General features: G+C 38.0%; 1 protein-coding gene across 7 annotated transcripts in view; it reads left to right on the top strand.

Annotated features, from left to right (window-relative positions):
* mcf2l2 (MCF.2 cell line derived transforming sequence-like 2) overlaps window positions 1-12,497 on the top strand; it is a 399,475-nt gene that overhangs the window by 361,919 nt on the left and 25,059 nt on the right. For 4 of the 7 annotated variants that reach the window (XM_051923916.1, XM_051923915.1, XM_028794597.2 and 1 more), the window contains exons 25-27: window positions 3,106-3,175; window positions 4,447-4,559; window positions 5,365-5,460. In XM_051923916.1, coding sequence (XP_051779876.1) covers window positions 3,106-3,175; window positions 4,447-4,559; window positions 5,365-5,460 — 279 coding nt within the window. The remainder of the gene's footprint in view (window positions 1-3,105; window positions 3,176-4,446; window positions 4,560-5,364; window positions 5,461-12,497) is intronic. The other 3 variants (XM_028794595.2, XM_028794598.2, XM_028794596.2) reach the window with 1 other exon arrangement.

Below are 12,497 nucleotides of genomic sequence, written 5' to 3'. Positions count from 1 at the left end.
ATGAGGTGTAAATGACAAAGGAAGCACTTGTTCTCCAGTTAACATGCTTTTATTGAAACAAATTTGTTGTAGAGAACATACAGATAATGTTCTCAGAATACAACAAGTCTGTTTTGGAAGAATGAAAGACCTAACAATTCATTTAATTAAACACCCAAGTTTCATTATCTGGTAAGCATGGCTTCTGATTATGAAACTGGTTAGAACGAAAACCTGCAGCCACTGCAGCCCTCCTGGACTGTAATTTAGGATCTCTGCTATACAGTATGGCTATTTTACATGAACAGATAGTTTGATTGATATGCTTAGGTTACAACTAAAATTCAAAAAGTCGTTAAATAGTTTTAAATACACAAAGTATTTTTTTCCTTTGATCAGTGCCCTTTTTCATTAAATTCCTATTTTTTATGGCTAAATAGCTTAGAAGATTGCATAAATTACCAATTTAAAATTCTTGAATTGTTATGTGCTCTGGAACTCATGAAACAATCTTGAAGTACAATACAAAGGAAATACAAGTGGAAATGATCCCATTAAAATAATTTGATTTTATACTGTATATGTAATTGAACATACATGTATGAACACAGCACGGAGCCATACTCTCATCCATAAAGGACATTTATAGCACAAGATAACTTAAAAAAAAGCAGTCTTCTTCATCTCAGACCTGCCCTCCACGACCACCTTCCCCATTTGCAAACTACTTGTTCCCCACCCTCAGCCAGGCCAACAAGTAATATTGTAGCATTCAATGCCATTTCAGCAGGCCTAAAAGTAATTGTTATTGCTGGACCATTAAATTGTTAACCTACTGTATATACAGCCATGCGCTTGATCTATACTCTGTGCACATTACACAATCTGACATTGAACATGATTTTGATCTGTGACCATTGTGTTGGTACCTATTTCCTTACTGACAAGTTACTTGTAATACTCTTGTTGCTGCTTTGTACCTTTTATATCTGATTTTTATATTTTCTAATTTGGTACTGTTACATAGATCCATTGTGCCATTGCTTTGTTTAGGGATCTGGCTCTGCTGCACTATATCTGCATACTATGTGCTATACTGTTGCAACCTATGTTTAATAACAGTAAATTGGAAAAAGCAATACATACAAGCACAACCACTTAAAACATATCCTATGCTATATATTTCTTGTTACCCCAACTCATCTACTGGCAGAAATGTTGCTATAGTTGTGGGAAGGGGGGCAATTGTACCAGATCCAGGTCCAGAAGAGGTGCTGTGTTTTATTTGATAATAATATGTGAATTGAAATACTGTTTAACTTGTTATTTATGGAGACATGGGAAGAACACTGTATTTTGAGGAGAACATGGATGGTTTATTGGTACTGAAGACTGTCAATAATAATCCTAGGTCATATAGCACTTTTTTTCCAGAGCACTTTTTTTTTCAGAAAGTATTCAGACCCCTTCACTATGTTGAAGCCTTGTGCTAAAATCATTTAAATTAATTTTTATCCCAACATCAAACAAAACTCAATACCTCAGAATGACAAACTGAAAACAGGATTTTAGGAATTTTGTACCTTTATTCAAATTAAAAACCTAAAAGATCATATTGACACATCTATGCAGGCCTTTCAGTCAGTACTTTGTCAGCAGTTATGGCCTGGAGCATTCTTGGGTATGACTTGACAACTTCGTACACCTGAATTTGGGGATTTTCTACTTCTCTGCAGATCTTCTCAAGCTCTGTCAGGTTTGATTGGGTAACCAAAGGAAGTGTTCTGGCCGTGTAACCAAAGGAAATTCCTAGAGTTGTCCCTAAGCAACTCTTGTGTTGGCTTTGCTTTGTGCTTAGGGTCATTGTGCCATCGGAAGGTGAACGTTTGGCCCAGTCTGGGGTCCAGAGCACTTTTTTTTACCAGAGCAGGTTTTTAATAAAGATACCTGTGTGGTTTGCTCCTTTCAGCTTTCCCTCAACATTGTCTAGTCTCCAAATCCCTGCCGCAGAAAATATCCCCAACAGCTGCCATCACCATGCTTCACTGTTGTAATGATATTGAGCAGGTTTCCTACAGACCTAATGCTAACCTTGGTTTCATAAGACCAGAGAATCTTGTTTCTCACATTCTGAAAGTCCTTTAGGTGCCTTTTTGCAAACTCCAAGTGGGCTTTTAGGTGTCTTTTACTAATGAGAGGCTTCTGTCTGGTCACTCTGTCACATAGTCATCATCATCATTGGAGTGTTGTATTGATAGTAGTCCTTCTGGAAGTTTCTCCCATCTCCACACAGATTCTCCAGAGCTCAGCCAGAATGACCATCAGGTTCTTGGTCACCTCTCTTACCATGGCCCTTCTCCCACGATTGCTCAGTTCGGCCAAGCTCAGTTTCTTCCATTTAAGAATTGGGAATCTTCAAAGCTTCATATTTTTGTATTGTAGCCTTCCCCAGATCTATGCCTAAAACACAATCCTTTTTCTAATCTCTGTAGGCAATTCATTTGACCTCATGACTTGGCTTTTGCTCTGATACACATTGTCAGCTGTGGGGCCTTATATAATTATGTCTTATTATGACCACAGGTGGGCTCCAAATAATATGTAGAAACATCTCAAGCCCCCACATCAATAGAATGGAATGCACCTGTGCTAAATGTCACGTGTCATAGCAAAGTGCTTGAAAAGTTGTGCCAATGTAATATGTTCATTTTTTTAATAAATTTGCAAAAATGTCAAGAATTCTGCTTTTTTTGTCATTCTGGTGTATCAAGTGTTTCATGTGGGGAAAAGATGAATTAAATGATTTTAACGCATGGCTGAAACAAAATATGAAAAAAGTGAAGGTGTCTGAATACTTTCTGAACCCACTGTACATATTCTGAATTCTTGATTGCATGGAATTTATTCTTATAAATAATTCACATTATTTTACAATTTTCCCAAAAAAATTGGAATGGAAATTTGCTAACACTCATTTACTTTTTATACTCCATTACTTTTACTGTTTGTTTCATTGCTTCAAGACAAATTCTGTGGTTATTTATATATGAAGATATTAATGTCTAGTTACATTAATGTATTTTCATAGTATTTATAATTTTATCCCCCCTTTTTATTTATTTGCAGAAGCAAGTCAGCTTCATCAAAGGATAACTGAAAATGTCTACCATGCTCCTATGCACTCCCCTAATGCCAGGTATTGTGCATACTACTTTATCATACATAACTGTTTAATAAAGGTATGCCTTACCTGTGATCAGTCACAAGCTGCAGATTTAACCAGACACAGGACAGTTACAGTAAACACTGAAAAACAAAATCTATTTTTTCTTTTCTGCTGTTATCTTGGTCCCTAAAATCCATCCATCCACTTTCCAACCAGCTGAATCTGAACACAGGGTCACGGGGGTCTGCTGGAGCCAATCCCAGCCAACACAGGGCACAAGGCAGGAACCAATCCCGGGCAGGGTGCCAACCCACCGCAGGACAAACACACCCACACACCAAGCACACACTAGGGCCAATTTAGAATCGCCAATCCACCTAACCTGCATGTTTTTGGACTGTGGGAGGAAACTGGAGCGCCTGGAGGAAACCCACGCAGACACAGGGAGAACATGCAAACTCCATGCAGGGAGGACCCGGGAAGTGAACCCAGGTCTCCCAACTGCGAGGCAGCAGTGCTACCCACTGCGCCACCGTGCCGCCTGGTCCCTAAAATATCTTTATCAATTACTATATTGTTTTGTTGTTTTTCTTTATGCATCACAAAAAAAGTAAGACTTGTGTTGTTCGATTTTTAGCAAACCGATGTCATTGCCCACTGTATTTTTTAACATTGCTCAGTTAATCGATTTTTAAATTATTTTACAACATTGTAAATAAAATGAATTATTTTTGTCTTCACCAGTAACTGTGGCCTTTATAAGTAAATGGATAGTAATGGAAGGCCCAGTAGTGATCACAAACGCATACTAATTAATGTTACACACAGCAGGAGTTAGGTGAGTTATTAGCTGGCAGTATGGCTATGTGTCAATGACAACAATAGGAAGATCTCTGCCTTCTCTTCTTGATTCTTAGACTGTAATACTGAATTATGAACAGATTTCTGCAATAATTAAAACATTTCTAAGTTTAATTTAAATTACTGACCATACTATAACAATGTAAAAATCAAAAGTTATTTTTATTTTATTCTATTTCCAAACGGAACTGATGCATTAATGTACTGAAAATAACTTTTTCAGTATATTCTGAAATAAATTAATAAATTATGGTCTAAAATGATTCTGTATGTACTGATATTACTTGACTCCAATTGTGCATTAGTGTATGCATAATGAGATACAAGGTTTAAAGCTAGAATTTGACACAAATGGAAGAGCTTATGTGATGAATTTAAGTCTGTTGCATGAGTCATGGATGTTTTTAAAAGTATTTATTTGTGGTGTTCATGTTTTTAAGAAATCTAAGGAGGTCTGTTTCCAAGCAAGAAAGTAATAAATCTGAGTCCTCCAGTCCTGAAAGTGTTATCAGAAGAAGTGGCACCTCAAGCCCCAACATCAGATTAAAGCAAAGTGAGTTATTTATTTGTGTTTAAATTTACAGGTAACAACCTCAGCTAATTATTGTATATTTTAAACAATTATAAAAAGCATTACAAAATAAGCCTCTCTGCTAATTTAAGTGTGCTGGTCTTTAAGCTGTTTTCGTGTAACATACTCCACTTGCACATATACCATGAAAAAAGTTTATCTCTTTCAAGTTGCCTGTATGAAGAAGCATCATTCATTTCATTCCAACTTTTCCAATATGCTATTATAAAATTACGGTGAATGGATATGTTGCAATGTTTAAATGCTTTTCTCAGAACAGAATATCTTCAAAACTGAAAACAAGTTGTTTTACAGTAGTTATTTTCAAGATTGTTTCACATATAAAACATGATTTTAGTGATCTCATCAAATTTCCGTTTCATTCCAACAGTTTAAAGGCATTATCCACTTTTGTACATTAAATAATGCTTCAATCTCATCTTTATCCAGCTGTTATTAATCTATACCTTATTCAAAACTGCATGACAACGGCATGAAACAAAATATGAACTTTATTTCTACCAGCATGTTGTAAAGCATTCCACAATTTAACGCTCTACAGAAATTACTCTTTTGTTTAAGTAAATGAATCAAAAATGAAAAGCTGAAGAGATTGTCTTTGGATTCACTGTAAATATTAAAAATATCATAAGCAACAAGAGCTGCGTTTATTATTCTCAGAGTGCTTTCTGACTGTGTTTCAAATGAATGCTTTCATGGAAACCCCTAACCTTTCCACAGCATCCCCTTCCTGCCTTATTTTCTGCCTTTGCCTTTCCTTCCCCAGCTGATGCTTCTGCCAGTCAGAATCTTGAACGTTCCGCTCTTGCTAAAAAGCGCTTCACATTGCAGGGTCTTTCCAACCGCAGACAACAATCTAAAGGTAATATTAACATACAAGCCTCAAACACTTCAGCCCATATGCCATATTTTTTAATCTTTTTCTTTCTACAATTAAATTCTCATCAGGTGTGCTGTCATAATTATGTGATTAAAATTTTAGGTTAAATCAGTTGGGGAAATACTAAAATTGATAGTCAGAGAAGAAAATAAAGTCGGAGCCAATTCCCAGTTTCAGTACAGCATTACCACTGGAAAAATAATACTATCACTGCTTTAACAAACCGATTATTTATTTAATTTTCTGAGGTGATCAAGTAACATTTAATAACACTTAGTTTTTATAATGCTTTTTAACCTGAAGTTTTAGTCGAATTCTTGAAATTGCCCAAAGCAAACAAGGAGAAAAGAAACAAAATCATACTATTGTTTTTGAGTCTCAGTATTTGTCCTTTGTTCTGGAGGGTAAGAAAGCAGCCTAGCACCTTTCATGTCTATAATTCCTTTTATGCCAAATTGAAATAAATAAAATGGCAATTCTGAAGTAAATGACATGAAAAAGTGCAGCAATATTTATAAATGAGTCATTAAATTTTACAAAATGCATAAATGAAGTCACTTAACATTGTATTTCATCATAATTATTATTCTGTTTTTGTTTCAAAAATTTACTTACATTATATTTCTTTATTGTAGGTTTTATTTAAAAATGGCCTTGGTTTTTTTTTTTTTTGTTTTGTTTTTTTTTTAAAACAGTGGGATTTTTCCAAGTGGCTTTTTTATTGCCAGCATTATCTATTTCAAAATGCCTCTTTTCATGATTATTTAGGCTGTTCCTATTGGTTAATCCTTTGCTGTTGGTTACTTTTGCCTGAATGTTGGCAGTAGGCTACCTGAGATCTTTAGCACTACTTGTATTCCATCTGGCAAAGTTGGGATAGATAGAGATAGAGATTGAAAGAGATAATTTAAGACATGATGCTATTTTTAGATGAACTGAAGATATATTGGGAATGCTCAAACAGACAAGTGCTCTTCAAAATATTATATTGAAGAAGAAGTCGTTTGTAGATCGAGATTGATTGAGCAATGTGTCTGCACAGAAAGCACCCGTGAATAAATTACACACGGGTTCCTAATGTTAATTGTCCACGCCTAAAAATTCTAGGTGACATGCTTCTAGTAAAATTCTGAGTAGACACTGTGCTCAGTCCATCTTAAACTACTGGAAACCTCTTTTTCAATGTGAATATTTTGAAGTGAACATCTCCATTTGAGCATCCCCAACATATTGCCAGTTCTCCTTAAAATACCAAAGTATTGTGTCTGACAGTCTACTCTTCAGATTGGCAGGGCTAAATGCTGGAGTGAAAGTAGTCCATGAGACAGTGACCGGAGCCACCTGCATTCCACAAGCCTTTGAGAACATGCAAGAAGACGGATGGAAAATTTCTGAGACATGATAAGTAATAGTCCCAGGCTGGAGTTGTGGGATGTTCATGGTGGAACATTGAAAATAATGAGATACAGGCACCAGGCACTTTGAGATGGGTTGATCAGATATACTGGCAGTATTATATTGTGGAAGGAGTACAGCATATGACTGTGTCTTGTTCCCAGTTTGTTTTTGTTGTTTTTTGAGGAGTTTTTCCATGGATCATAACAGTGGAAAAGTGTAAATAGGTCTTTAGGTTTTTAAAGTACAGTTTATTTTTATTTATTTTTTTCTTTGGCTTCTACAAAGTTTAATTTCACCCCGGGAAAAAAAAAGTCTGTGTACACTATAAGGGAAAAAGTATTGGGATGCCTGACCATTACACCAAAGGGACTTTAATGACATTGCATTCAAATACATAGACTTTAATATGGAGTTGGTCCCCCCCCACACCTCTATAAGCTATAACAGCTTCCCCTGTTCTTGGAATGCTTTCCACAAGATTATAGAGTGTTTCTGTGGGAATTTCTGCCCATTCATTCTGTAGAGCATTTATGAGGTCAGGCATAGATGTTGGACGAGAAGACCTGCCTTGCAATCTCCGTTCCAGTTCCCCCTAATGTGTTTTATGGTATTGAGGTCAGGGCTCTGTGCGGGCCAGTCAAGATCTTCCACACCAAACTCATCCAACCATGTCATGCAGGAATAGAAAAAGGCCTTTCCTAAGCTGTTTCCACAAAGTTGGAAGCATAGTGTTGTCCAAAATTTCTTGGTATGCTGAAGCATCAAGATTGCCCTTCACTGGAAGTAAGGGGCCTAGCCCAAACCCTGATTTACAGCCCCACATTATTATCCCTCCTCCTCCAACCTTCACTATTGGTGCAGTGCAGTCAGGCAAGTATCGTTCTTCTGGCATCTGCCTAAACCCAGATTCTCCCATCTGACTGCCAAACAGAGAAGTGTGATTCGTCACTCCATCGAACATGTTTCCACTGCTCCACAGCCCAGTGGCGGTGTGCTTTACACCAGTCCATATGGTGCGTGGCATTGGACTTGGTGATGTGAGGCTTGCATTCAGCTGCTCAGCCGTGGAAACCCATTCCATGAAGCTTTTGTGCTTATGTTAATGCCAGTAGAGGATTGGAACTCTTCAGCAGTGGAAACAGCAGGGTGTTAGTGACTTCTATGCACCATGAACCTTAGCAGTTGTTGACCCTGCCCTGTGACTTTACATGGTCTTCCTCTTCATGACTGTGTTGCTGTTGTTCCTTAACGCTTCCACTTTCCAATAATACCACGTACAGTTGACTAAGGAATATCTAGCAGGTATGAAATTTCACAAACTGTCTTAATGCAAAGGTGGCATCTTATCACAGTAGCACACTTGAAGTCACTGAGGTCTTCAGAACAACCCATTTTATTTCATAAATTTTATAAATGGAGACTACATGCCTAGGTGTTTGATTTTATACAGCTGGGGTGATGGGTCTGATTGAAACACCAAAATTCAATAATTAAAAAGTGTGTCCCAATACTTTTGTCCATATAGGGTATCTGTCTGTGTTGTCATATGTTAAATTATCTGTATACTAGCCAACCCGCGGCGTAACATACGCCGCATAATTATGTATTGATGGGTGAACACTTGCTGAACGACACAGTTGTCCAAATGGGGTGGGTTTGTGGATACCACTGTGAATGAATGAAAAGATGGACCTCTGGAGAGAGCAACATACAATTGTCCGTGACTGAAAGCGGGATCGTCTGTGATGATGGAGGCCACACTGGTGAAAGTTACTTCGTCGGTAGGGATAAGTTTCAGCACTTGTTCATTAAGGTTTAGCGAGTCTTCATTGTTGACGCATAATATAGCTTGCGTACTGAGTTGTTCCGGAGTCACAGTTGAGAAACACTTTTTTAATGTCTTTTAAGCACAGGGAAAAAATTAACATGTGAAACATCCGTAATGTAATAAGCCACCAAGAAAAGTAACATTGCAACAATGCACACTACGATCCGATCGCTGTAAACAGAAGTGAAAACAAAATCGAGGCCGGTGCATTCTTTAACTGCCTTGTAGCGCAATGGTAGTGCTACTGTTTTGCAGTAAGGAGACTGTGGAAGATTTTGGGTTCGCTTCCCTGTTTCTCCCTGTGTGGATAGCGCTTTGAATACTGAAAACACTGGTATATCAATGTAATGAAGTATTATTATTCTTATGTGTCCAGCGCTCTCTCTCTCACGCGCCTGTATGCGTGTGTGTGTCGCTCGCTCTCTCTCTCTCGCTCGCTCGCTGGCTGCACGTGTTCCTGCAGGCATACCAGTAAGTGAATGAAAAGATGGAACTCTGGAGAGAGCAACATACAACTGTCCGTGACTGAAAACTGGTTTTGGCAGATACATGCACATCTTTTTGAAAGTTTGGCCCTGTGCCTTATCAATTGTCATCGCAAAGGCAAATCTAACAGGAAATTGTCTTCGTGTTAAAGTAAAAGGCAAATTATCCGCGACAAACAAATTGTTTTACACGCTGCATACCAACCCGCGGCGTAGTATACGCAGCATAATCATGTTTTTTAAGCAGAGGGAAAAAATGAACATTTGCAAAATCCGTAACGCCGCTTTCAGTAAGTACAATGCACACGCGTTTAATTTGTCAGCCACTTTTTGCCAGCCATCTTTTCTGGTTTGGGCTGCTTTTGCAGGGTTACCGCTTGTGCATATTAAATCTTGAAATCCTTCGAGTAACTAATTAACTAACTAACACCCACCCACCCAGCTTGTGAGAAAAAAATGTGCCCGTTCTTTCATCATTTTGTTGCAGCCTATCAAAGACTTGCTGATCATGTTTTCTAAAGTATACAGTGGAACCTCGGTTCACGACCATAATTCGTTCCAAACCTCGATTTGGTCGTGAACCGAAGCAATTTCCCCCATAGGATTGTATGTAAATACAATTAATCCATTCCAGACCATACGAACTGTATGTAAATATATTTTTTTAAAGATTTTTAAGCACAAATATAGTTAATCATTACACCATAGAATGCACAGTGTAATAATAAAAACATTGAATAACACTGACACAAACACCCAGGCTCCCTGCTCAGCTGCATGCTCTCTCTCTCTCTCTCCCTCTCTCTGTCTCCAGCACGCGAGCCCCCTCCCCCTCTGTCTCTCAGAAGCACGGGAGCCCTCTCTCTCTCTGTAACATTGCAGCAGTTGTATAAACACTTTTTTTTAAAATGAGTTTTAACCACAGGGCGAAAAAAGGAACATTTGAACAAATCCGAACTTTGTTTAAAAGCCAACCAAGATAGTAACATTGCAGGAGTTCACCATTTTTAATCAGGCGACTGACAGTAGTGGAGTCAGGCACAGAGAAGGTCAGCTGCCGAGAAAGCGTCTCGACTGTTGCAGGGCGGTGAAGCAGGTGAGACGCTAATGATAAAGAGGCACAGGGCTTATTGGTTTTTAAAGACTGCTTCCTTCATTGTGTTTTAACCTCAGTTTTAAAGGACTGTGCGGCTGTCTCCCTCGGGCTGCCTGTGTGTGCCTCTGTCTCTCTCTCTCGGGCTGCCTGTCTGTGCCTCTGTCGCGCTGCCTGTGTGTGCGTGGCTCTCTCTCTCGCGCTGCCTGTGTGTGCCTCTGTCTCTCTCTGGCGCTGCCTCTGTGTGAACCAAGGTTCCACTGAGGTTGACTAATGAAAAGTTAATGTGGCTCAGAGCTGCATGTGGACTGTGGCACAGACAAACAGAAATGACGGCATGTTTTCCAAGGCGTCGCGTCCGAGTTGGTGGGCGTGGCTCTGCGAGTTGTCGTCGCATCCAATGGTCTTAGAGTTGGTGGGCGTGGCTCCTTCCTGCGTGCGCCATGGGTGTCTTACTTATTGGCGGCTTAGTGAATCCACGCCCCTTCCGGCGTGCTTTCCATGGTTGGCTACTTGTCTTCTGGCTTAGTGAATTATATATATAGATGTTTCATCTGCAAAACTATCACAGCTCTTACTGCCTCAATGTTTTTGTCAATTTGCATTGTTAAAAAAAATCACTTTAAAGATATTTGATATACTATTACCTACAATCAGGCAAAACTAATTGACAGGAAATAACTGACCAACAGGAAAAGGTTCAGCTTTTTAGTCTTTGGGTGACAATGTCATCCTGTAAAGATGAATTCTGAAATAAACAGAGCTGGTATTAAAATGTTCATTCAGAAGGATGTCATTCAAGCAAGTCCCATTGTTAAATAAAAATGGTCTATGAATAAGCCCATAATAAGCCAATTTTGAAATGAAGCCTGTAATAATGTAAAATAAGAATCTTATTAAAACAAAATAAAATGATGATGATACTGTATATTTCATAATAATTAGATTACTTTTTAAATTAGTGTTTTTTTCACAATTAAATTGATTTATTATATATTGCTGCATTTTTATGATTACTTCATAACTACCATTTTGTTTATTTCAATGTATCACAAATGGTATTCTATTCCATTGTAGTTATTTTATTTCAGTAAGAGTTTTCTTCTGGTGCTTTAATAAATTTGTTATTTAATAGTACTTCTTGTTTTCCTTTTTCAGCATTGCTGTGAAAATTTAAATTGAGCTTAAATGATAGTAGTAGAAGAACAAAATAGTCATTGTGGGGCAGGAAGGGGGGTAGGTTAATTCATGTTACCTGTTATTGTTTCTGGTTTTCTTAACCATGTATGTTTTCATGCAGGGTTCTGATACCTACCTATCATTACCTTAGCACTTTCTGTGTAGACTGGAGTATCCTAAACCTTTGACTCTTTCTCTATCAAGTGATACCAGCTGGTCGTGCAGGTGCAGCTGCAGTCTACAGTTACACTTGTGATCTCGATCATAATAAACTAGGGTTGACTGTAACAATAGTTTAAAAATTCCCTCCTTTCTCTTACCTGTAAACCCCTGAAAGTTTATTAGAAATAATTCAAGGTAAAGTAGAGAATTGGGTTCAAAAATTTATTCACTACATATATAACGACTTTCTCTAAACTACACTTCTTAATGTGCCAAAAGCAGAAACAAAGCAAATGTATGTGAAAACAGTGCTGTCTGGGTAGATAGCAGCTCCTGTTGCTAGAAGTCTAGACACCCAAAGACCCTAGGGGGTTAGTGACCTTTTCAGTTGTGCATTTTGCTTCTGAGCTGATAGGACTTTGGTCTCTGGATGGATATTGATGGAAGCTGTTGACGTGCTCTATATTTTTGCTGAATTTGCTTTTCCTTACTATAAACTTTGGACATAAGGGCCATTGTAACTTAGGGACCAAATCCCTCTCATATACAGTACATACTTCATGACCTTGAACTAATCCTAGCAAGACGCAGCATATATTCTTGAAATTTCTACAAAACGTCATTCCTACGGGTGCACTGTTAGCTAGTACAAAAGATTTATTTTTGTCCTGCAGCCCCCAACTTGAGATTACTGTATCATTTTAGATGAAACCAAGTTCCTTTTTTAACCAGTTCTAACAAGCTGGGCGATGAGCTAAACACATAAGAACATTTGTATTATGTATTGATTAAAAAATTACATTGCAGAGTTTTCTTTTAAGCCTTAGTTTTTCTTTAGTACATACTTTATCACCATAGGAACACCAGTGAAATA

This window comes from Erpetoichthys calabaricus, chromosome 2 (assembly GCF_900747795.2).
Source record: "Erpetoichthys calabaricus chromosome 2, fErpCal1.3, whole genome shotgun sequence".
NCBI lineage: Eukaryota > Metazoa > Chordata > Cladistia > Polypteriformes > Polypteridae > Erpetoichthys > Erpetoichthys calabaricus.
The sequence above is the reverse complement of the archived record's forward strand: the minus strand, read 5'-3'. Positions and strand labels throughout refer to the sequence as shown.